Here is a 25,484-nt window from a genome sequence, read left to right as displayed (position 1 = left end):
TTCATTAGTTCAGTCCTGTGAGCATATGTAGTCAGGACAATCATGTATCCTCAGGAGATTATTATCTTCATCAGGTTTAAGGTATCATGTGTTTGGTTGTATATAAAGATGGACGACATGCCCCCACTTACCCAACTATGCTTAAGTGAAGCTAAAATATTGCGATATGGCCGCTGCCATCTTGCACTGGTAACATCATTTGGAGCTGGAGGCTGCACAGTAGCGATCTCTGTGGTGGAGGAGTTCCCACCAAAACACCCATCCTACCGAATGCAAGCAGCGCCATTGAATGCGAGTGCACTGATTGGCTGATTGTGGCGTAAAATCCCCTTTTTGTAGGACTGAATAACCCATTAAAATGAACTTATCAGGAATACAATCACTTGAACAAGCATCAGGGTGATTAGATTTACCTTAAATAACAAAAACAAATTAGGGAAAAATGTATTTACCTTGTACTTTGACTTTTTAGTTTGATCCATGTCCCATTCACTAACACGGAGGGGCGGGCTTTATGACCTCAACTGTAGCCAGACACCAGGGGGCAGTCGAATTGGTTAAGTTTTACTTTGGCGGAGTTGTCATGTTGTCCATGTTTATATACAATCCATTGTGCGTGTGTTTATTTGTTTGCATCTGTTGAACCAGTGAGCCTAATAATTTGTGTGGCAATCTCACTCCAAAGTCTTCAAATACCGCTGCTTTGACAGTGCTTTTGGTGTATGATGGCAAAAAGCCACCTTTCGCGTCGGCATGATATGCTCCTGGCAACAGATGAGAATGTGGCGATACAGAATAGTTTGTGGAGTTGTTTAACCCTGATGGACGACTAGAGAGCACTTTCCACGGCAGCCTGATCAGCAGACAGGCGGCCATGCATGCACCTGTCATGGTTTGCCATGTAATTTTGTTGCCTAGAAATAACCACGTGCAGTCTTGTGCTTGTGTTGAAATTACTGTAGCGGCATCAAGTAACATCAGCAGCAAAGGCAGAAGGACACATACAGCATATGTAGATGCAGAAGTCCACTGCAAAGCAGCAACATGTGACAACTTGGGATGAGCATGTGTTGTTATGACTGTATGCTCAAGGTCCTCTCTTGGTTGCGGTTGTTGAAAAAAATATGTTTTATTGACTGTTTTTTTACGTCATTGAATGCTGACTCCTCACTTCCCTTATAACCGATAAGGGCCACAAGTTTTCCAAAAATCATCTCGGCTACAAGCCTTACTGTCTGCTGCAGGGTACATTCTGGCCTTTGTTGTGGCTCCAAACTGACATAGAAAAAGTTAGGTCTGTTGCAAAGTCTGTTGCAGAGCCGTGTACATGACTCTGGTTTACTGGCAACTGTTTGAAACATCCATGTGCACATGCTATTTTTGGTGGAAAGGGGTAAAAGTCTTTAAACTCGTTAAACTCTTTAACGGTCATTTTGGAAATGTTGTTAGGATAAATGTTTAAATGTGACATATGCTTGGTTTTCAGAAACATACAATGACAGCATTTTCTTCTGGCAGCTGGGCATATTTACTGCAAACACAGGAACTTTGCCTCTAACAATTCAAGCTGTCCATTTTTAATTTTTGTGTAGAATTTTACAATTTCCTAAAGCACACCTGCTGTTTTTACTTATTATTTGAGCTTTTGACTCATTTAGTTTTTGGTCTCTTACATGCTTTGCTTCTGGTGCCATTTGTCCCAAGTGAGATGTCTTCATGTCTCTTCATCCTTCTCTTGTCTGCAGGTCGTGGGATGAGTTCCACGACTGCGCCAACGTGGCGATGGCCGGCTGTCCGGATGAAGCTGCAGTTGTCTGGGAGTCTCTCCGCAAGGAATCCAAGAAGATGCAGTTCTCTGGAAACCTGTACGACATGTGCTCCAACCGCCACAACTACCCATTGGGCTCAGTGTCCCCGCACGGCTCGTCCAACCAGGAAGAGCTCAACCAAGAGTCTCTAAGAGGGTGTGTTGATCATCTGGCGGGCCCCCTCCACATTCTCATGCTACTGTCTCCTCTGCTGCTGCTGTTGGTTTGGATATAGCTACCCCCAAAGAAATGGGACTAGTGTGAATAGATATAAACTTTGTGTATTTTTTCTTCCACAAGTCCATAGACTTTCCACTGTTTTGTTTTTCCTCTGCTCTGCTAGAGGGTGAATATTTCTAACTGCATGTTCAGAGGCCCGACAGTCTTTTTGATAATGTATCTTTAAACTGCCTGTGCCGTTTCATGCATATTCTCTGCCTTTTAATTAGTCTCTCTGTTGGAAACACAGAAAATTCATACAGAGATGCACAACCACTGTACAAACAGACCTGCAAACACATGCATAGTTAAACAGACAAATACAGCAGCTGTCGTGTCATCCGTCTTTATCTCCTATCCCCCTAAATCTAGTTTATCTGGTTAGTGTGAGCCTGTATGTGATGGTTCCATTGGGAGTTTATCTCTCTGAGTGCAGTAAGAGAGACAAACTTAAAAACTAACTGATAAAGAGGCCAGATGCCACAAGATGCCGTCATGTATTAGCTTTGCAATATAAAGCATTTGAGACTCATGGAAATCTAACATACTTGGTTATCGACCCACCTCCCAGTTTGACTCCAGTGCTGCGAAGACGCTACTCAGTACGCTACTGTTTTATTTCTCTTTCTCTTTTGTCCTCTAAATGTTTATGTGACCAACAACAAGCTAAAAATATGAATGCTAATGAGAGAAAACGAAATCAAAAACATTGTATTGTACACTAAAGATAGGTCAATTTAGTTCATTTTGTGGATTCCTTTAAAGATGTTTGAGGAAAATGTGCTCAAAATGTGACAGTTCGAGTTCTTATTCCATTTTCTAGCACTTATTGTTTGGTTATCTTTCTATCTGTCAATCATAGGGTTCGTGTAGTCAATGTAAACCCTGGAAAAGTCATGTAATTTGCAAATAGCAATTAAGTCCTAACGTGCATTTCTTCTTGTCCAAGTTGTAGATGAAATCATTCTTGAATTTCCCATCTTACTCAGAACGACATCACATTTCAGAAGGTGAAGATGCCCTTATTTTCATTCTGTTGTGTCCTTCATGATTTTGATTGAATAATAGCTCTTCGAGACCTCTCTTGTTTGCTAGCAAAGCACAAATGTGGTCTGGTTTTATGAGACTTAAGGTTTTTGTGGGTTTTCAGATCTCCCTTCAAGGATTCATATAAAGTAAATTTAGTCCTTTTCCAAAATTCTGGCTGAGTAGAGAATACAAATATGTTTATTATTCGGGGAATCACTAGACAAAAAACCCAAGGCCCAAGAACAAGAAATGGGGAAGGACTCCCGCCAGTGTTGACAACTCTCCTCCAAATAAAGGAACTACTGGGTGCTCCAAAAGTCGTGCATTATTTCCCTGAGTACATGTTCTTAGCCTAGACACATACAGCACTATAAATTAGCTTTAGGCGTACAGATTTGTCTGAAAACACTTTGCAGTAACTTTGTTTCAAATAGTAGGAAAAACTATTTTTTTTAGCTGCCTGTTGAGAAACAGCATCATCTGAGGGAATCTGAAATGTCAATGCGATCAAACTGGGAATAATGCCTCCTGCAATTTGTCTTCACACTGAACGTGCACTGTTGCCCCATAGGATCATATAGGATCACAAATCTGAATAAATTAAAGACAATGAAGGAACATTTGCATACAGTCTCAACCGCAGTGCTGGGAAATTTGATGGATGAATAGTTTTACTATAAAAACAAGAGGTGTGTAATCCTTTAATGCTCTAAAGTGTTTTAGACTTCATAACAAGACCCTGCAACAGTGATACTCTAACCAAATCTGTTATGTGCCAGGTGGCCCCCAACCATTTACTAATTCACAGTTCTTTTAGTATACATAAGATATGAGTGCATAAAACAGCATCAAAAAAGATGGTAGTAGGGGATCCTCCACACCCTCAGACAGAGGTCCTAGCTAAGCGCCTAATGTCCCAAAATCCTAGAAATGTGCTAAAATCCTCGTAAAATCCTAGAAACATGTATGGGGCTGCTGCGACTGACCCCTTTTGCAAAAGTGGCCCCCAAGCAAAGCAAATTAAGAATCCCTGCTCTACAAAAATCTATATATATTGAGTTATATATATATATATATATTGATGTTTATGCATTTGACTAAAATTGGAGACATATTTATTGAGGGGCAAACATAATGACATAGAACATATCGTTTTTATTCTTTTATTTTGAAAGTTGCGTGAAATGCTATGGATTTCTTATTTGCTAAAACAGTTTCCTCCACAGCTGCTGCAGCAACATGAGTTTTGAGCTAAAGTTAAAGTGAGGTAAGAGTGCACTGGAGTTGTTTTTATTTGGTGCTTTCCCAGGTATGAAATCCTCTGAGGCTCCTCCTTGGCATCCCGCACCGTAGTCCTACAGTATGGGACCAATATGTTGAGTCAGAATCACGATCCTCTCGCATGCCAAGTGTATTTCATGCTCCAGGAGTCGTAGTTTGGCCCCGCAGGCCTGCTGAAGCTGCTTGTTATTCTAAGTGGCTCTGGGTAACAGTTGTTTCTGTCTGGCCCAGGATCAGAAATACTATCAGATTAGAGACAGACAGAGAGAGAGTGAGAGAGAGAAAGATGAGTATACCTGGAAAAACAAACACCGTTCTGCCGAGTTGAAGATTGAATCCACTTGTCAAGCAGCGAGTGTGTTTTACACAGAGGGCTTTGGGTTGTACTTTGCTTTCTTCACACACAAAAAAATAAATCAAAGCTGGGCCGACTTTAAAGAGTTAGTGAACTAACCAAAACAAAATCCTCAAAGGCTGCAACAGTAAGAGTGGAGGAAATAAATAAAAACCTATTAGACAAAAGGAGCCGTGGTTCATTGAGCCCGATGCCGGTGGCAAGTTCGTTAAGCACACCTTCAGGGTTGAATTAAACAGAGAGGTATAGCAAGCAGATCTGGAGACAGTTCTATTAAGTAGTTGGAATTTTATTAGTCTTTTATGGTTTGGGACCTCAATTTCAAAGGTAAACTTTTTGTTTGTGATTCTCGACACACCAATTTTACATGTTGACCCTGATGATCAGAGTAATCCAGTATCGCACTGGCAGAATACACCGCCTGGTAAATCTAAGTGGAAGGCGAAAAGAACTGAGCAGAAATAAAGAGACTACTCTTTAAAACTGGAAAAAAAACTCTAATCAGCCCACAGCTATTTTTTCTACATAAGGGACTTCACCCAGAGATATGCTTGGATGGTTTAAAGAGGCTGCTGTAGTTCTGAACTTTAATTAAACTGACAGAATTAGCAATTAGAGGCCTCAATGGCTGATTCACCAAGGTGCAGCAATTTCAAAACCATCTCTGCGGAGCTCAGATAAGATGTTGTCACTGGAGGCTAAATCAGAGTAAATCACAAACTCGAGGCTACCTAAGAAAATCAGATTGGTTGTGTTTTGTATGAATACAGGCCTACAGTGTGTTCAGTCATCATAACCTCACCGACAGCACTGTTTTATGGGAAAATAACTACTTCAGATTAGATTTTAAAGTCAGTTTTGCACAGGGGTGCTAAAAAACACACCAAAAAAAGCCCTCAAGTAATCTATTTATAAGAAGATATGTTTCATGTAAGGTATGTGGATAAATCTGATTTCAGAGTGGTTTGCAATAGTGCTGCAGGGTAAATGCAACATTATTGACCAGAGCGAAGAAGGGAATTATTTTTCAGCACTGCGTTTGAGACTGTTCATCTCTACGCCTCCAGCAACAGCTTAGTGCTCTGGCAAACAGGTTAAATTGGGAAGACACAACTGCAGGAGAAATGTATTTTCTCAAACACCAATGCATCATTGCCACATTATTGGTACAGTATAGTTGTTAATTATTAATGGCGGAGTAAATTAGTAGTCTCTAAATCGTGCAGTTGTAAGCGTATGTTCCTTCACATTAAGGCGTTTTACATAAACCTTTTGCTTCATGTTGCATCAAAGGTGTTTCAACTTACAATGTACCCCTCCTCAGCAAGGCGGTGTTTACTCTTTTTCTGCTGGAGAAACACGTTCTCACCCCAAGTCGTCGCTTGAAATATTGAAATATTGTCACTTTGCAGTGGACTTCTGCGTCTACATATTACGTTCTAGTACGTTCTAGGTATACTTCTACGTGTACTGTTGATGTTCTGGGATGCTGCTACCATGATGTCAACAAATGCACATGCTGGCACAGATGGTTAGGTTTAGGAAAAAAATGTACGTGGTTAGGTGTAGGAAAACTCCCCACCACATACAGATAGCAAGCAAACACTGGACTCCTGCATGAAAATTCGGGGATTGCTGTCCACCTTATAGGGACCTTTGTGCTCCTTATATAACGTTGTTACAGGCAGTATTTCAATCTGACACCATCCAGGTGCATATCACGCGGACGCAACAGGTTCTGTCCAGTTGTGTCCTTAACTGAATGCGGCAGGTGACTTACGGCTGTCCGGTTGTCTGACCATATAATAACACCACAATAATTTCTGTCTGGCCGCATTCTCAGCTGAAAACGTCCAGCGGCGTATTATGTGGACACAAAAGGTGACTTTTGGTGTGGGGATCTTACGCTGAAAAGCTGCAAAAGCAGCTGTATTTGACGGTTGTATTGTCCTGCTGCCTTTACCATTGTGGAGTGCAGTTGCTATAAAGAGGTGCACTCGGTGTTTCGGTGGGGGGTGCATGTGGCATCCACATGAATGCCAGAACTCAAGGTTTCCCAGCAGAACTTTGCATTTTTGTGAGATGTTCAATGTTATTTTTGTCACCTGTCAGTGTTTATAATGTCGTAGTTGTGCAGTCATAATCGGCCATCACATGAAAAGTTGACTTCAAATCTGAAATGATCATAACCAGCGTTATAAAGAAAACAAACACCCAAAAGTGTAGGCGTATGTAACTTGAGAACAAACTGAGTTTATACATATTATTAAAATGATCTTGAGAAACATTTTGGAAAATATGCACAAGCATCATCTTCTCAAGAGTTACGTGATTGACTGAAAAGCTGAGAAGGTATGAAACACCTTACCCATGCAGGCTCGACGCTTGCCACCAACTTCGAATGTGAACAAGTTGGGTGGGGAGAGACGCAGCAGATGGCAGTGGTGAAAAATGTATGACATTTTGACCAGAGCCTTAAGTGGAACAGCAAGGATCAGACTACAGACAGACAGACAAACTCTCACCTGGGTACCAGACTCATAGACTCGCCTCGAGCAAGTCGCTGCGAGCACAGCTGTGTTTTCAGTTTCAAACCTGAGGCCTCACAGTTTTAATTACTGATAAGACAAAAGAGAAATTACCAGAAACTGAAAACTGGGAAAACTGAATAAGATAAGAATGGCACTGACTTGTGTACGTCACTGAACATTTTGTGAAGAATGAGGAAAATAATTATTTTTCCTTTAGCTTAATTTTACTGCTAATATGGAGGATGAGGAGAGTAGTTTAATGCATCTCCTGATTTTACACACACACACACACACACACACACACACACACACACACACACACACAGACTGACAATGAGTTAGGTTACATCACTGTGTATAGTGTGAATAATTACAGTTCTATGAATATTAATGTATATAGCAGTAATATATTTCATATGTATATAGACAATATCATATATGCCCTGCAAGTGCTACTTTTAAAGCTTTAACATTTTCTATTAGCTGTTGGTTAAACCGTATCCACATTATTCGTAGGGCCATGATACCCTGCGTGAACTATGGTTTCACTGAACCGAGAGTTTGGATGACCTGGAAATGAGAATGGGCTGGATGTACCCGTGCTGCTGTAGCCCAGTTGTTGTTTAACTCAATTAAAATCACATAGATTGTGATTACTAACAGCTGCTGCAGTGAAGCAGATTTGACTTAAAATATGAAAGTGAACCCCAGAAACATGCTTAATTTTGCTCAGAAAAACAGACAAAACATCTTGAATGAAAGACTGCACTGACTAACAGACACTAGTCAGACTAGCCCGACCAGACATGACATCGTGATTTTGGCTCTCTATAATTCGTGCATGGTATTGTGGTGTTACGAACAAGGTGAACTGACCAAGCAGAATATACCATTACGTTCTCATCCCAAGTCGTCACTTATTGCCGTTTTGCAGTGGACTTCCGCGTCTACATATTACGCTCTGCTGATCCTTCGGCGTCTGCTGTTGATGTTCCAGGATGCCGACCCTGTAGTGTCAACACAAGCACATAGTGGGATTACGCTGCACAGAGTTATGTTTAGGCAAAAACAGCACATGGCAACCGGCACCGAGACATTAACAACACACATGCCGGCATGGATGGTTAGGTTTAGGCAAAAGAGGCACATGGTAAGGTGTAGAAAAAATCCATAACATTCAGAGGGGAAGCGAACACCTGACTCCCACAAGAAAGTTGGGGGTGTGTCCGTCTTCCCTATAGGGACCTTCATTTCCATCATTTCCATCTGGCTGTGTTTTCAGCTGACGCAGAACGTCCATGTATCATGTTGCCGCGGCAGGTGCCATCCGTCCCTCCAGCAGCGAAGTATTACACAGCGAACGGTCCTGTGCAGCCATGCATGTAGTTATATTTAGGCAACAAAAGCACACGGCAACCAGTCAAGTATTCTGCTTCCACCGCCCCTCCCGCCTGGCCTACAGGGACCATTGTGCTCCTTATATTAAGCCATTGGGGGCAGCGTTTCAACCTGATGCTGTCAAGTGGCATATCATGCAGATGCGACAAGTTCTGCCCAGCTGCGTTCTCAACTGACGCCGACTGTCCGCGTATCATGCTGCCACAGCTGGTGCTGTCAGACGGCGTAAAATAATACCATGAATGGTTCTGTTCTGATGCATTATTAGCTGACAACTACCAGCGGCATATCATGTGGATGCAAAAGTTGGCTTTTGACGTCGAGATCTTACGCCAAATGCACTGCAAATGCGGCAGCATTTGGCAACGTTGGAATGAGAACGGGCTCAACGCAGATACAGTGTTAAAATGACTAATCTAATGTAAAGTGTTTCAACCTGGATTTCCACCTTTAGTCAATTTAGTCAAACAGAAAAGTTAAAAAAGCAGCTCACCATGAAGTCAATGGACTTATGTCACTCAGCTGTTTGTCCTTTCCTCACTATATTGTTGTCTTTGGACCGCAGAAGATGATTTTCTGTCTCCAAGGTTGTGTGAGAGAGCGTATGTGAGAAAGAGATCAAATATCTCACTGTGGTGTAAATTAGCTTCTTGAATTGACCGTTCATCCACATGACACATTGTACATTTCATTGTTACTGATTAAAATGCTCTTCTCCGTCACTTTCCAGTCCGAATGTCGCTCCCTGACTTTGTTTGTTTGTAGAAGTAGCATGCAGTGCTGAGCTTTCTTTGCCTTTTTATGTGAGAAACAGAGTGTATGATCCTGTGACACATATGTTAACTCCATACATACATCACAACCCTATGTGAAGCTGAGAGACAAAGAGAGTGCGTTTCTATAAAAAAAACATCCGGGCTGGCTTTAAAGTGGTGCTGCTGTTGCTGCTTTGGGCTTCCCATCAAACAGAATGGAGATCCAAACATCTGGGATCACGAATGAAGGACGGACTTTTCCAGGGATGAAAGCAGGAAGCTGCACAACAGAGGCTCTTTGCACATACAGATCACATAGCTGTGTTTTTGTGTGGACAGTAACAAAAGCTCCGTATTGTTCATCAGCGCATAGAAGCAAGAGTCTTTTCAAATGGTGCAGACGCCGCGTTTTGTGCTTTAAAAATAACTTTGTGAAGAATTTCTGTATTTGTCCTTGGCTGTCTTTCGTAATGTCTGCTTGTCTCCCACTTTTTCCGGCATTTCTTTCCCTTACATGAACCAGCTCTCTGCTCCTCTTTCAGGTATTTTCTCTGCCCCTCTATCCTTCTAACCATCCATACGTAGTAGGTTTTGCTACCTTTATAGAAAATCATTAAACTGGTGCTGCCTGACCAACTGACTAATTGAGTGTGTTTCATATTGCTCTTTTTTTTAATGTTTAAGTGAATGCTTTTGGGCAGGGGGTTAAGTGCTTGGGTTGAAAACAACGTTGGAAAAAAAAGGAAAAAAATTGTAAAAAAACCCCAGCTCTTCAGAGAGTGAAACATTTTACAGTATGTGCTTCTCTCATGCCAGTTGAAACCTTTAAGGCTGCATTTTACCCAAAGCAGCTGGAGTGGGTTGTGACCAGGTCTTATGAGCTGAACTCGCAGTAATATTGTATTTTTGGAGCTGTATTAATCCTGAGGAGCGAACCCTTACCACTGACATTACTTCAATGAGAGTTCATGTTTGTCCTCAAAGCTCTTCAGTGTAAAAACAAGGCTAAGTGTGGAAGTTCACTGACGACTAAACTAGAAGGCGGATTTCCATTACAGATATCCACAAAACTTGAGCGATATTTTCAAAGTGCTGATACTACACAATTGTGAAAAGCCGTCATTATTTTTAATCGAAGGCAACACAGGTGTGTTATGCGATCGATAATGGAAAGGCAAGCCCCTTATATGTGGGAGTGGTCACGTATGAGGAATTTCTGGGAGCTGATAGTCCACGATTTTATAGAGGAATTGTGGATTCAAAACTTCCGAATGATCCTCTCAACTTTTGCAGACTTATGTGATGCAATAATACCTCTTGTAGCTCCTGCTGCATCGTGCATCATCAGTTCCTACTGACTAGCACATAGCCATAGCATCGTGTGACCTATAAAAGAGGGAAAAAAAGGTGTTTCCATTGCAGTTTGGTGAAATATGGCTTTTTGGAATCACCTGAAATACCACCTCATACAAGCGTAAAAACTTTTTGTGTTTTCTTTTCTGCATTGCCGTGCTCCCATTAGGCATATTTCATATTCATTATTTCAATTTGCATAATTTGAGGGTTAATGGAAACCTGCCAAGTGAAAAAACACAAGACAAACAGAAACGCATCTGTAAGTCAACATTAGAGAGCAAGGGCAAATATGAGGCAGAAAACAAGTTTTAAAAGAAAGTAAGGGCCAGATTTCTGACTGAAATGCAAGTCTTAAGCCTGACGAGAAATAGTGTTGCAGCATTAATTTATGCAGTGTAGTTGAGATTCCTTCGCTCAGTATCTTCAAAGATGTGTGCTCCTCACATTAGTAGTTTGCATCTCTTGTATGCAAATTCCAAGTGTGAGAGGAGTAAAACAGAGAATTATCGCACACTGTCCTACAACTTGAAAAAAAAAACATTCTTATTTTTTGGTAGTCAGACCATCAGTTTTAATAAAAAAAGGTAAAGCCTACTCAAGTGAGGCTAACCAAAGACCACGAGCTGAAATTGCAATCAGCTCTACAGTCTGTGTGTATTTAGCCTATTAGAGGTCACTTCCCACTATCAAATATGTTACCTCATGGTAAAAATATCTCGATACACACATAGAACAATACATTTAAAAACAGTCAACACAAACACTGTCTAACAATTCAGCAATCAAAACAGGCTAATTGTAATTATCAGAGCAGAATCATGACAATATCATTTTTGAACATCTTGTATACACAGCTCCAAACGGGAGGAAGGCAGTCACAGTGCAAGACAGAACAGAAACAAGATAATAAGAAAACTACTTTGAAGGAGTAAAAATATATAAAAATAGAAAATACAGAGAAAAAACATGAATGTAGAAAAGGAATACACTTCATGCAGACAAGGTGTACAGACCATCAGGGCTTCAGTATCTCAGGATGCAACATAAAATGAAACATAATAAGTGGAAAATCTGTAATAATGCAATGAAAAGAGTAAAAATCTTAAGAATGAGGCACACAAAAGAGGCAGGCATTTCCAAGGATGATTCTGGTTTATTACAGCTGTGGTATTTTAATATTCATAGGTTTTGTCCTCATTTTGGTAATTATAAGTCAAAAAGTAAATAGCTGAGATTTGAGAATGCATGCATAGCTTTGAATAAGTCTGCCAATAAAGAATCAGATTCGCCAAATTTATTTGTAAAGGAAACAAAGGTTACCAAAACTGTATGTTTTGAACGTCTATGTTTTATGGGTAAGGTAGGTGTGTTCTTTGGTGAGTGCCTGTGCAGGTGCCACCCTGCCCTCCTCACCGTGCAGAGAGTGATTGAGCACACCTGTGTTTAATCTGCTGATTAGGAGTGTGCAGTATTTAAACCAGTGGGTCAGTGTGGCAGCACGAAAGCTGTGTTTTGGGAGTGCAGACTGAAGTAACATGAGTTGTGCACTTCAACATGAAGTGCACCAGAGACAGTGACCATCTCGGTGTGAGAACTTTATTTTTGTTGAACATTTAACTTTTTTTAAGACCTTGTTAAACACTTTAATCTCTAAATCTAACCGTGACCCCTTTGATTCTTTAAAGAAAGAAGTATTGTTGTTTTCTGTTTTCATTTTTATTGCTACTCCCCTCACTCTCAGAGCCTCATCAGGGATCTAACACCATCAAATGTTACAGAGCAACTCCCTGGTTCAAGAGTTTTTGTAAAATAATTCTCTGCCATAATTAGAATATATACTGGGGGGGGGCACATCCTAAAAAAATGCTATGAAAGACAACCAAGTATTACTGTGCCAAACAATTATTTGCAAATGAAGGCTAATCATATTCATAAATGAACCTAACAGACTGCCATTGTTCTTACAGCCCGATCTGGTTCCAAAGTCATCAAATATCGCTGCTAGTGCACTGCTTTTGGTGTAAGATCCTGATGCCAAAAGCCCTCTTTTGCGTCTGCATGATACACTGTTGGACGTTGTCTGCGTTAATACGGCCGTACAGAACTGTTTATGGTGTTGTTACCGTCTGTGATGTTTTTTTCTACATGTGTGTTTGTTGAGGTCCTGTCGTTGGTTGCCATGTGCTTGTGTTGTGTGAACATAATCATGCGCAGTGTAATCACAATAGCGCCACTTGGAATGTCAACAGAAGACGCAGAAGGATACTTAGGGCGTAATATTTAGACACGGAAGTCTAAGCGACAATATGTGACGACTTGTGATGAGAATGTGTTTACTATTCCTATTGGTTGCAGTATTACAGTCAGTGCACTTTGTTTACCCCAGCAGATTACGTAAGCTTTCAGAAAACGTGCACAAATATGGACAAAATGAACACAGAGTTCATATCTATTGTTGAGCATAAATGAGCCTTTAGTAGCTACACCACAGATGTGATTGGATGACACAAGATGTCCCCCAAAACTTGTTAGATGTTTTCCTGTGACATTTCATGACTCCAGATTAAAGCGTCACCGGGCAACTCAGCATGTTTGCAGATCCAAATGGCTGCGACAGATAAGTGTTTGAACATTTTGAACTTCAGTACCCAGAAACCCTTTAAGGTGACATCAGTAAGCAGCACGACATTCTCGTCTGTGATGCTTTAAAGAGGAGAGGAAAGTAATGCAGGCGGAAAAGGTCTGCTGAGTGCAGCTTTTTCTGGACAGAGTGCTGCTCTCTCTGCTGTGTCAGATTGGATTTCACTCTTAAATTTTGATTCTTCATTTCCTGTGGCCAGAAAAAGTCAACACATCCAACAGAAGGATTTTATTTGGGCAGACGGGGAATCTGCTGCAATTTACAGAGACGAGACAAACTTTTTGTTGCAGCCACACTTTTTTATTCTCATAAATAAGGTATATTTGTCACTCAAAAATGTGTCTAGTGCAGACAACAATGCTTTTGGATGGATAGTTTTTACAAGTAATTTGTAGTTAAAATTTGAAGGCCTTACTGCACCGAACACCATCAAGGAGTTCTGGCTGAATTTGTTTCGAATAAAGCAAATGAAGTGAACTTTCAACATGTGCCTGGCAATAATGAGCACCAGCAGCTGAAAAAGAAAATGTTCTGCTGCTTTCTTCAACAGCTGCTGGATATGAGTACCAAAGCTGAACACATGGCCTTAGTTTGATTGAATCTTCTCTCAGGCTCTTTGCTTGAGCATTTTCTCTGACAAGATGTCACACACAACATGTCGTGTCTTTTTTCTTGAAAAAAACTTCCAGGTTCACGTTTGTTCCCGTGGGTTAGTGCTTCAGAGTAGATTCCAGGAACACTATTTTTGCACATTAGGGCCATTATGTGAAATATGATTCAGGATACTTAAACACTTCCTGCACTCCTCATGTTCATGCAAAACCACCACAGGGATAGTTTAACCCTTGGGGCATCCTAAAATATCTCCTGAATGTAGTAAGAGGTGTTGTCCTACACTGGGCACTCTGACCTTTTGTTGCTGTTTGCGTACAATGAGCCAAACTTGTGGACTGTAATGTAACCCATACATGAATGTAATATATGGGTTTATGGAAATTTACATAGGTAGTGCACATGTATGTCTGTCAGCAATTATCACATTTACAACATATTTCAAATATACCAAGAAAGGTTCACATCTGAATAATGCATTTTACACACACAGTATATATTTTGAGAATGCTGATATATATATACGGTATAAATATGTATTGTTTCTTATATTAATTACACATTCATCCATTCAGGTTGCATGTAGATTAAAACCAGTATCTTCTTACTTTAAGGGGGCAAATATCCAAAATAGGGATAGTTCGACTGCGTGCATTTAAAACTGCAGTATATTCTCCCTATATTTTGAGTTTTATTTTACATTATAATGATACCTTAATTTTAATTCAAAACAATGCTCAATGACCAGTTGCCCGAATCATCTTAACTGGCCCCTTTTGATGCAAAGGAGCAGCAGCTCTACTCTGACCCCCCACCGGATGTCTGAGCACCTCACCCTGTCTCTATGGTTTAGTCCAGCCACCCACTGGAGGAAACTCCTTTCAGCAGCTTGTATCCGCAGTCTCATTATTGCGGATACTACCCAAAGCTTATGACCATAGGTGAGGGTGGGAACATAGATTGACTGCTAAATCAAAAGCTTTGCCTTTTGGCTCAGCTCCCTTTTCACCACGACAGTCCGGCACAGCGCCAGATCAATCATCTCATGCTGCATTTTACCCTCACTTTTGTGTGAACAAGACCCCGAGGCACTTGAGCTCCTTTTCCTGGGCCAGCAACTCTCTCCCAGCCCACAGGGCTCAATCCACCATTTTCTGGCAGATAACCATGGACTCAGACTTAGAGGTGCTGACTCTTATCCAAACCTGTTCACACTGGGCTGCAAACTGCCCATCTGTATCCTAAATCATCACATGTTTCTGCTTTGCAGTGGACTTCTGCATCTACATATTATGCTGTAGGTATCCTTCTGCATCTGCTATTTACATTTCTGCTACCATGATGTCAGTACAAGCACATGGTGGGATTGTGCTGCACATGGTTATGCTTAGGCAACAAAAGCACATGGCAGCCAACGCAGGGATGTCAACAAACGCACATGCTGCCACGGATGGTTTGGATAGGCAACAGAGTCATGGATGGTAAGGATTAGGCAAAAGAGCACATGGTAAGGTGTAGAAAAGAAACACATCACAGTCAGACGCGAAGCAAACACCGGATTCCCGCAATAAAGTTTGGGGTTTGTCGAATCTACCTATCACCCCTCCCGCCCGCCCTATAGGAACCTTCGTGCTTGTTAAATCATGTTGTTACCAGCAGCATATCAACCTGACACTGTCCAGCTGAGGACAGGTTTCATTCTGATGTGTTTTCAGCTGACACCGACGAGTGAGGTATCACGCAAATACGAAAGGTGGCTTTTGGCATCGGGATCTTACACCAGAGCACTGCAAAAGCAGGGCTGATTGACAAAACATGCTGGCTGTAAGGACACCAAAAGAACCACATCATCTGCAAAGAGCAGAGATTAAATTCTGCTGTCGCTGACCACCTGCTAAAACCATGGCTTGAGCAGTAGCATCTTTGAGTTACCAGTTATTCTGAGGTTATGGGAACAGAAAAATCTCACAACAAAGAGTAAAAGAGAGATGGTGTGCAAGTGAGAGTGTAACTGTGAGTGTGTATGTGTGCGTGTTTGGCCTTCGTACATTCCCGCGCTGCGCTTCATCATTGCAGTGTGGTGTAAGAGAGCATGAGTGAGAGTCTCAGGTGAAAGCCACGTATGTTATGCAGGAGTCGCTCCCAGTTATTTGGATGGTTTTTGCAAATGAATATTTTATCACTGCCGGATGCCTCTGTAAACAGAGAAGCAGCAGCAGTTTATAGAGTGAATATGAAGTCCCAGACCTCCCCACATTTACACACTGAGTGCATAATCACATGTAAACACACACTCCGATGGTCTGGGACACTGACACACTGGTACTTGCAGACTCAGAAACTACATCCGCTTTGTAGACAGTGCGAAGGTGTTACGATATTAGTTTGGACTCAGCAATCTACGTCAAAGGTTATTTCCCTTCCTGCAGTTTCTTCTGTGTTTCCAACAAGCAATGAGCAGCAAACCTTCAGCTCCAGTGGCCTCAATTACAGGGAAAGCTTCTTTTCAGGTTTGTGCTCAGAAAACTGTGGGTAGAAATCTGTGCCAAAGTTCGTTATTTATTCATTCTGACCCTGAGGTGCAAATGTTTCCAACACAGCGGCAGCTCTCCTGCACATATACGAGATAGCTGTGAAGCACATGATTGTACCCATGATGAAAGACAAGCTGCGGCAATCCGTATTGTCCAAGCAATTCATTGTGAGTAGAAGTTAAAGCACTTTCAAACACACTCACACTCCCATATCAGAAATGATGAAGTGTATTTTTGTTCTTCCTTTTTTGTGAATTAGTTGTGTGGTTGAGTTTAAAAAAAAAAAAGAATCATCCATAGCAAGCTCAGTCTGCTCTCAGTAACGAGGCCCCTTCTTTACAACAAACTCACACAGATCTGATAAAACTTTCAGTTTTTATATTGATAAATTTATTTTTTTATTAGAATTGCCATGGTATATATATATATAGTCATTGTCTGGGGAAGTAATTAAAGGGATTTAATGTAAGGTATCCATCCATATGGGACACGGGAGTCTATCCCAGCACGAGTCTATCATGGGACTACAGGCACCAGAAATTGGGGGAAAAAATTAAACCTAAAATCAATGACATACCTAAACTCAATATTTTTGGACTCCTGGAGAAGCCCCGCACAGTCAACAAATCCAATAACTTTTTGATTTGATTCATTTTTTACCATGAAGTTGTTAAAATAAGAAGCTAACCAAGCACATCATGCCTACATCCTTTAAGGTTATTGCAGTCATATTTTTAGATTTGATGGATACCTGATAGTGACATTAAACTAATAAATTATTCATATCGAGTAATTACCGAGCTGAGTCTATTAATAGCTTAGTATATGGGAGAAACCTCCATGTTCTCCTGTTAACAGCCACAAAAGCTTTCATTATTCAAAGAATTTACATACCATGGAGTTTTATCTTTAGTCCCCTGGTGCAGCAAAGGGTGAAAACAGACAGTTGTAATCAGTGTGTACATATATGCAAAATGCAGTGGCCACACGTGTCCTTTATATTACTGTAGAGGACGCTTTTGATTAAAAGGTTACTGATTCAAGTCACCTGATAACATCAGTACTGAGTGAGAAACAATTGTGTCGGCCTCCTTATAAATTGTGCTAATGTGTCCTCAAGCAAGTCACTGAAAAAGCTTAACTACTTCTGCCACTTTTGCTCTTATTTCAATGCATATTCATCCCAGGTCATCAAGTGCTACATGGTTTAGTTGTTTGCTAAACATGAGTAATGTTGTTTTATTACTCTAGATTACAGGTTCTCAAATTTAATATTTAAAAGGTCAGAATCTGATTTTATTCAAGGCCAAAGGTCTGGAGCTATTGGTGATAAGGTGATACGTTTTCGCCCAGCACTCAGACAGAGACTGCTCTCTCTTGCTGTGTCATTGATCTCACAAACAACTTTTTTGTTGATTCATAGGAAGATTTTAACCGTCAAAGTTTTGTTGTCCTCACCTCTGTATTCTGAGGACATTGCTGTTCTAGATGTCTGTGCTTTGTGTCATAGTGGCATAAAACATTTCCCCTCCTCACAACTCCAACTGTCTCTGTGAAAATCAAACACATGGCCTTCAGGCTGGATTGGGGCAAAATGAACGCATATTTCTCTGTCCACTCGTCTTTGAAAACTCACTTTTCTTGGTCGACTTTTCTGAGAACAGCACCTCCAAATCCGAGGCCACGGTTCTCAGCCGGAAAAGGATGGAGTGCCCTCTCCAGATTGGGGAGGAGATCCTGCCCCAAGTGGAGGAGTTTAAGTACCTCGGGGTCTTGTTCACAAGTGAGGGAAAGATGAAGCGGGAGACTGACAGGTGGATCAGTGCGGTGTCTGCCGCACTGCGGACTCTGCACGGATCTGTCGTGGTGAAGAGGGAGCTGAGCCGAAAGACAAAGCTCTCAATTTATCTATGATCTTCGTTCCTACCCTCACCTATAGTCACGAGCTTTGGGTAGTGACCGAAAGTAAAAGATCGCGGGTACAAGCGGCCGAAATGGGTGGCTGGGCTCTCCCTTAGAGATAGGGTGAGAAGCTCGGTCATCCGGGAGGAGCTCGGAGTAGAGCCGCTGCTCCTCCGCGTTGAGAAGAGCCAGATGAGGTGGCTCGGGCATCTAATTAGGATGCCTCCTGGACCTCCCTGGTGAGGTGTGCAGGGCACGTCCCACAGTAGGAGACCGCGGGGAAGACCCAGGACATGCTGGAGAGACTATGTCCAGCTGGCCTGGGAACGCCTTGGGATCCCCCGGGAAGAGCTGGACGAAGTGGCCGCAGGATAGTGAACGAAACGCCTGTTAGCAGTTAACTAATTTGCTAATTTTGAACGGACTCCTGTTAGCCGACCCTTGAAATCTGAAACGTGATGACTTTCACCTCATATGGCCAGTGGCTGTCAACGTTGCCATGACAATGATGCCAAACAGGAAAATGATTACGTTTGAACCTTGATCTCAGGCCGAGATCACTGTAACAATCTCCAAATAGACTATATTCAACAAGACTAGCAATTTATTAATAAGTATAAAACTTTTCGTCTTCAAAGTAAGAAACATTCACTTCATAACTTTGTATTTTTGCATTTCTAATATGAGGTATAGGCTGGGTCCGGACAGACTTACCGTCAGGTCTGGATCCAGACTGGAGTCCAGACTTTGAGAACGTTTGTTCTAGATGTTTGAATTATTTAGATTAGATTTTGATAGTGTTTTCTTTTTCTAATTATTTGTTTAGTTCAATTATTTCTATTACTTTGTTTGGCATATTTAGCTTCTGCATAATTAGTAATTTGTTTTAATTGACTAGGTAATACAAGGCACCCGCTGTTATTAAGATAGGTAGGCAGGTAGGACCAGCATGCACCTGGGTGGGCAAAATGCTTTTTTTATCACAGCAAGAGAGGCAGCGGGAGTTATGATTCCTTTGTTCCTTTATTTACTTGCTTGTTTTTGGATCAATAAATCAAAAAGAACCGCGATAGCTTTGAATAAATATTAGACGTCTTGGTGCACGGTGCATCTGTTTCTCTTTGATTGTTTGATTTAAGTTTGATTTTGATTTTTGCCGACAAATGGCCACTACGCCAGTGCTTAAAAGTTGAACTCATGTTAAAATGACAAACTTTACAGCAGAAATAAACATGTTTTCAGCGTGGTACAAAAAAAAAAAGGATTTTTGTCTCTGTAGCTTATTTCAACATTCATAACACTGTATGGGGAGTACATTTTTATATGAATCAACTGTTTGCATTTTGTTAAGTCTTAAAGTAACGCATCTTGTGGGGCCACTTGAGTGACGGCCTGCCTGCAAGGCGTCGCTACAGTCTGTGAGTCAGCTTCAAATATGGTCACGTCTGGCTCCAAAAATCCAAGATGACGACAGCAGAAATGCCAATTGCAAGGCTTGAGTAACATCACAGTTGCTATGTCTATTATTTTTTCTATGGTTTCAGTATTTTTAATTACTGTGATCCTCTTGAATCTGGACTTTAGTGGCAGGATGTCCAGAAATACAGTACTTCGGTCAGAAAATCAGCATCAAGCAATAAAAATATTGGGAGTTCTTGACATATTTTAATAAGAATTAATTAAAATGCATTGTTATCTAAAGTGGTGACAGTGACCACTGTGGCTTCAAGTGAAAATGACAAATGATAAATGATAGCCTACATCATAACGAAATGGTAGAACAAGAATATCAAAGTCAGTGTACTAACTCAGTAATGCCTGTTGCGCAGCAATATCCAGCCAGAGTTACATAAGCTGAGAATAGCCATCACAAGCTCCTGGCCAAACCAAACCAAGTAAGGCTTTAAAAGAATACTTCACCCACAAAATGACCTCTTACATATCAATTATTCACCGCGTGTTAGTTCTGCCTACGGGTAGCACACCCCAAGTGCTACACCACTGAGCATGTGAGCAAAGTTCAAACATGTTGGTGCCCAGGCGCACTACCTGCCCGATTATGAGACTGACATGTTTTAAATCGAAATTTTTAAGTGAAATTGCATGTGTTTGGGAAGTACTGAGCATATGACTGGATAAAGAAATGCATTATAATGCAGGAGTGGTTTGAAAGTTTGTAAAAGGATGTTTTGATATAGTTTTGCTTTTGTTTTTTAAAAATTGCCCGTTTACAGCGGAGGCATGTAGGAGAAAAGTTTTCCTCACAAATAAAAGCTCACACACAGTGAGTAATTTATATATCAACATATTCTCATCCCAAGTCCTCACACATTGCTACGATACTCTGGACTTCCACGTCTACATATTATGATCCCTCTGTGTTTGCTGTTAACGTTCCAGGATGCCGCTATCATGATGTCAACACAAGCACACGGTGGGATTACACTGCATGTTATGTTTAGGCAACAAAAGCACATGACAACCAACACCAGGGCATCAACAAACCCACACGCTGGCAGGGATGGTTAGGTTTTGACTAAATAGGCCCATGGTAAGGTGTAGAAAAAACCCATCGAACACTGGACTCCTGCATGAAAGTCTGGGGTTTGTTGGATCAATCCACCGACTCTCCTGCCCACCCTATAGGGACCTTTGTGCTCATGTCATATAACATCATCGTGCAACATGTCATCCAGCCGCGTTCTCAAATGACGCAATCTGCGTATCATGCTGCCATTGCACGCGCCGTTTGGTCAACATGTAATAACACAGCAAACAGTGATTGTCCGGCTGTGTTCTCAGCTGATGGCGTCCAGCAGCGTTGCATGCGACACAAAAGGTGGCTTTTGGTGTCGGGATCTTTTGCCAAAAGCACTACAAAGCTGCAATATTTGATGACAGAATGAGAACATCCTGATATACAAATGGTTATTTTGTGGGTGAAGTGTTACTTTAACAGCAAATTCTTATACAGTTGTTTCATCGAGTGAGTGTGTGTTTTACTTCTTATGCAGTAAAACTTTTCATTTTCAGAGAGATTGTGTTATTTCTTCTTTCAAAAGTTTTATAGTCTTGTTTTAAACTACACAACAGTATATATGAAGCAGCGTCTGCTTTCAGGTTAACACATCAATAACTTAAAGGGACCACTCTTCAAAAAGAGTACATCTAGTCATTCTGAACATCAACATTCACTGCAAGTAAAACAAAAAGTACAGAGAAGAGAAAGCTGCGAAGTAGATATCATCAAAAGTATTAAACGTGCAGTTGTCAAAGAGAGAGAGAGAGAGAGAGGCTTCCCTTTTCCTCTCAGTTTATTTGCTTTTAAAACATAATTTGAATGTACGTAGAGCAGAGAGTGAAGGGAGAATAAATGGGGGGACTTAATGAAAAAGAGGGTGAAGGAAAAACAGAGTGAAAGAAGACATACTGAGTGGATACAAGGGCTTGAAGGACAGATTATGAAGATATATGCATGGGAGGGGTGAACACGAGGGAAAGAGAGAAAGAAAGAACAGAAAGGGAGTGAAGGTTATACTAATGAATGGTTAAACTGGGGAAGGCAGAGAGGAGGAGAGAGAAGAAAGCAAAGTGAGAGAAGAGGGAGGTTAGGACAAGATTGCGCAAGTGTCAAGGGATGTTTAAAGATGGTTTGTTATAAGAAAAAAAAACAAAAAACGAGGAAGGGCTCTCATTGTGTGTGTGTGTGTGTGTGTGTGTGTGTGTGTGTGTGTGTGTGAGAGAGAGAGAGACCTTGAGCGACCAAATCAGTAGCTACATGTATTTCAAGGCATTTTTACTGAAGTGTGGAAAACACACACTCATATTCAGTGTTGTTGAAAACAGAGTTGTAAATGGTCTGTACGGCTCATTACACACGAGGAGGATTGATCCAATGTTTCGGAGCAGCAATCGGATAAGCAACAGGAGGTGTGTGTGTGTGTGTGTGTGTGTGCGTGTGTGTGTGTGTGTGTGTTGTTGTTGTTATTGGTTTTTTCACAGTGTGTCATGGACATGTTCTATTCATCCGTCTCTATTAATGTACTCGTGTCCAAGTTGTTTTACACGAGAAACCACATGTGATGAGTGTATATGTTTGTGTGTGTGTGTGTGTGTGTGTGTGTGTGTTTGTGTGTGTGTGTCTGTGTTTTGCTGCAGTGATCCCAGTGACAGTAGTCTTATATCAGCAGCTGTGGCCTGACCTTTTCTCTAATTGACTCTAATCAATTGAGCCCCATCCCTTCTGTCTAAGGGGGGATGAAGCTCCCCTTGACCCGCTGCATGTTCCCGTCAAGCCTTCATGTTCTCTTACAAGAAGGATGCCACTCAACATGTAGTAGTCCTGCCCTGAAAATGGGCCGGCTTCACATTAGTGTTTTAAATCTGAATGCATCAGATGTCCTGCACTACGCCGAATTGTCAGTAGTGCTGCAACTAAACACTGAGAAGCAGTGAATTTATTATCCATTTATGTGAGGAGAAAGCTAGTTCCTTTCAAAGTGCAGCTTTCTGCCACTATTTTTCTGTTTTAAATCGTAGTTCTCTTATTTCCCCATGGGTAAATTAGTTTGCACTGCTTCTCTACAAAGGGGAGTGACACTAATTGCTGTGCAAATGAAAGGTTGTTTCTTTCAACTCTGTTTTTCCATAAGAGCCAAGTTCGGTACCCGCTCGCTGTGCTATTCTTCCTAATTTTGACTCTGCTAAGTCTCTTAACAATAGTAATTCAGTTGACAAAACAATCTCAACTCAAGATCTACTGAACGCAAGCTGGTCTCACTCCCAGGGCATCAGTGTCCCTGAAAACCCTGTAATGACACTGAGGGCACCCTTTAGTGCGTGGATTAGATGCACCACCTTTAATGTGAGCCAGCCTACATCAGTATCAGATGTTCAGAGCATTGGACATTGTATAAAGACTGTAAACATCCGTGTAGGTAGGATAAGAGGGAAAGTGAATGGGTCCAACAAGCACAGGACTTTGAGTTTTTGGTGAACACGTCCCCTGAATACTTTCTGTAATTGCAGTGCACATGTAAGGACTTGATGTAAGGAACAGACTGCGCAGTAAGTTGAATATTGACTTACATCAAAAACAGTTTATTTGTTTTCCAATTAATTTATTTACATGAAAATGTGGTGGATTATTACTCACATGAAAAATAAATTCTGTGATGAAACAGCTTATCACTGTAATTAACTGCAGATATAACCTTTAGATGCAACATGTTATACAAGAAAAGAGGCTCTGTGAATAATTTGTAATGCGGCCAGATCTCAGCAGATGTTCTCCTATAGCTCTGTATGGTGGTTGTGAAGCCTCTTTCTCCCTATTACCTCTGCACGTGCACACTCTCTCTCCCTCTCTTACACACACACACACACACACACACACACACACACTTGTAAGAACTATAAGTGCAGTGTGTGTGGTGACATTCACTGTGCTCCCAGTCCCTTCTCTGGTGTTCACACTGGGAGCCACTCGATCCCTGATCAATACAGTGCTATATCCTGATTCTCTCTCTCACATACACACTTAACTGTGCCTTTGCTGTTATCGAGTCGTAATGCTGGATGTGTGAAACCCTCCCATCCCCCCTACTACCTCCACCTCTCTTGTATCAGCTCTTTTGCTCCTCTTTCCACCCTCTTCTTCTCCTCTTCTTCGCTTTGCCTTCCTTCATCCTATCATATCAATTAAAAACAGATGATTAGCTGCTAAACCAATCTCCTCCTCTTCTTCTTCTGATGACAAAAACATCCAAATAAGAAACATCTCAATCATTACGTAACACGTGTGTCTGTGTGTGTGTTTGGGCCGTGTGTTTTCATTCACCTGCAGTGTAGATTGCAGCATTTATTTATTCCAAATGCTATAAAACATGATCGCTGCTCCGGTCCAGGTACACTGCTCAGCCACGGGGGACACAACTGATTAAAGAGAGGCTGCTAGTGTGTGCGTGTGTGTGTGTGTGTGTGTGTGTGTGTGTGTGTGTGTGTGTAGATCAAGAGTGTGCAAGACCAAAAAAAAGTATGTTTGAGAAAGGGTGCATGTTTATGTGTGCATGTGTGAAAGTTTCAAGTGAACGAGAGTTGAAACGTGTGTGAAAAAAGAGAAAAGTTAAGAAGAACATTCCAAGTGTGTGTGTGTGTGTGTGTGTGTGTGTGTGTGTGTGTGTGTGTGTTTGTGTATACAGGTTAGTATAAGGTGGCTGTGATTAATTTCTCTCTGTAGCCGTTGCTCTAATTCCCGGCTGAGGTGGGAATGGTCCCTGAAAGAGTCCCAGTGGAAATCACAGTAGGCAGGCAGGCAGACAGCAGCTCTGAGAAACACTGATGAATTATCCATAGAGAGAGAGAGAGGGGAGGGAGGGGGTGATGGTGAGAGAGATAGAGGGGGAGCTGAGGTGTAAAGGGAGCAAGTGAAGGCAAGGGAGGAGACGAAGAGGAAAAAAAGTGAGGAAAAAGCAAAAGAAAACAGATGGAGGGATAGTAAATACAGCGGGGATGAAGAGAAGTGTGAGAAAAACAGAGCGGGTGAGAGGAATCGTGAAGATGGAGAGAAAGAGAGAGAGAACATTTGCTGACGGACGGGGGGGAAAGTGAAATCCACAACATGCTTCCCCCACTGGAAAATTCACACTTGTGTTGCTCTTCCACCTCCAGTGTGTGTCTCCTGTCACTGCTGGATCAGTGTGTCAGTTTGATTTCATCTGTGACAAAACATAAATCTTCGGGTCAGCTGCAGCTGTAGCCCAACTGGAATAAAAAAATCAACCCTGAAAATAACTCGCCACAGAGAGCAAAGGTTAAGCAAAAAGACACATTCCTGCGCTACAGTACACTAAAGAATCTGCATCTGGTACATTTCTCTATTCACTTATTTTCTTGTAAGGTTACAAACAGTTTCATTACAAATTTCATGTGACACAGAAAGCCAAATTTAGTACTTATGTGAGACACATTTTTAGTTCTAACTAGGTATTAGATGTACGACTAATTTAAAAATAAATCAAAGAACCAAATCAGGCAGTAGGAGCTAATTTAAGACTGAATGCAG

General features: G+C 41.4%; 1 protein-coding gene across 3 annotated transcripts in view; it reads left to right on the top strand.

The window, feature by feature from the left end:
- Positions 1–3,373, top strand: part of nrn1la (neuritin 1-like a) — a 79,330-nt gene extending 75,957 nt beyond the window's left edge. For all 3 annotated transcript variants that reach the window (XM_088079755.1, XM_088079756.1, XM_042495690.2), the window contains exon 4: positions 1,746–3,373. In XM_088079755.1, coding sequence (XP_087935881.1) covers positions 1,746–2,043 — 298 coding nt within the window. In that variant the 3' untranslated portion in view covers positions 2,044–3,373. The remainder of the gene's footprint in view (positions 1–1,745) is intronic.
- The last annotated feature ends 22,111 nt before the right edge of the window (positions 3,374–25,484 follow it).

This window comes from Plectropomus leopardus, chromosome 7 (assembly GCF_026936395.1).
Source record: "Plectropomus leopardus strain MGB_pleo_1.0 chromosome 7, ASM2693639v1, whole genome shotgun sequence".
NCBI lineage: Eukaryota > Metazoa > Chordata > Actinopteri > Perciformes > Serranidae > Plectropomus > Plectropomus leopardus.
This window is presented reverse-complemented; position numbering and strand designations above follow the sequence as displayed.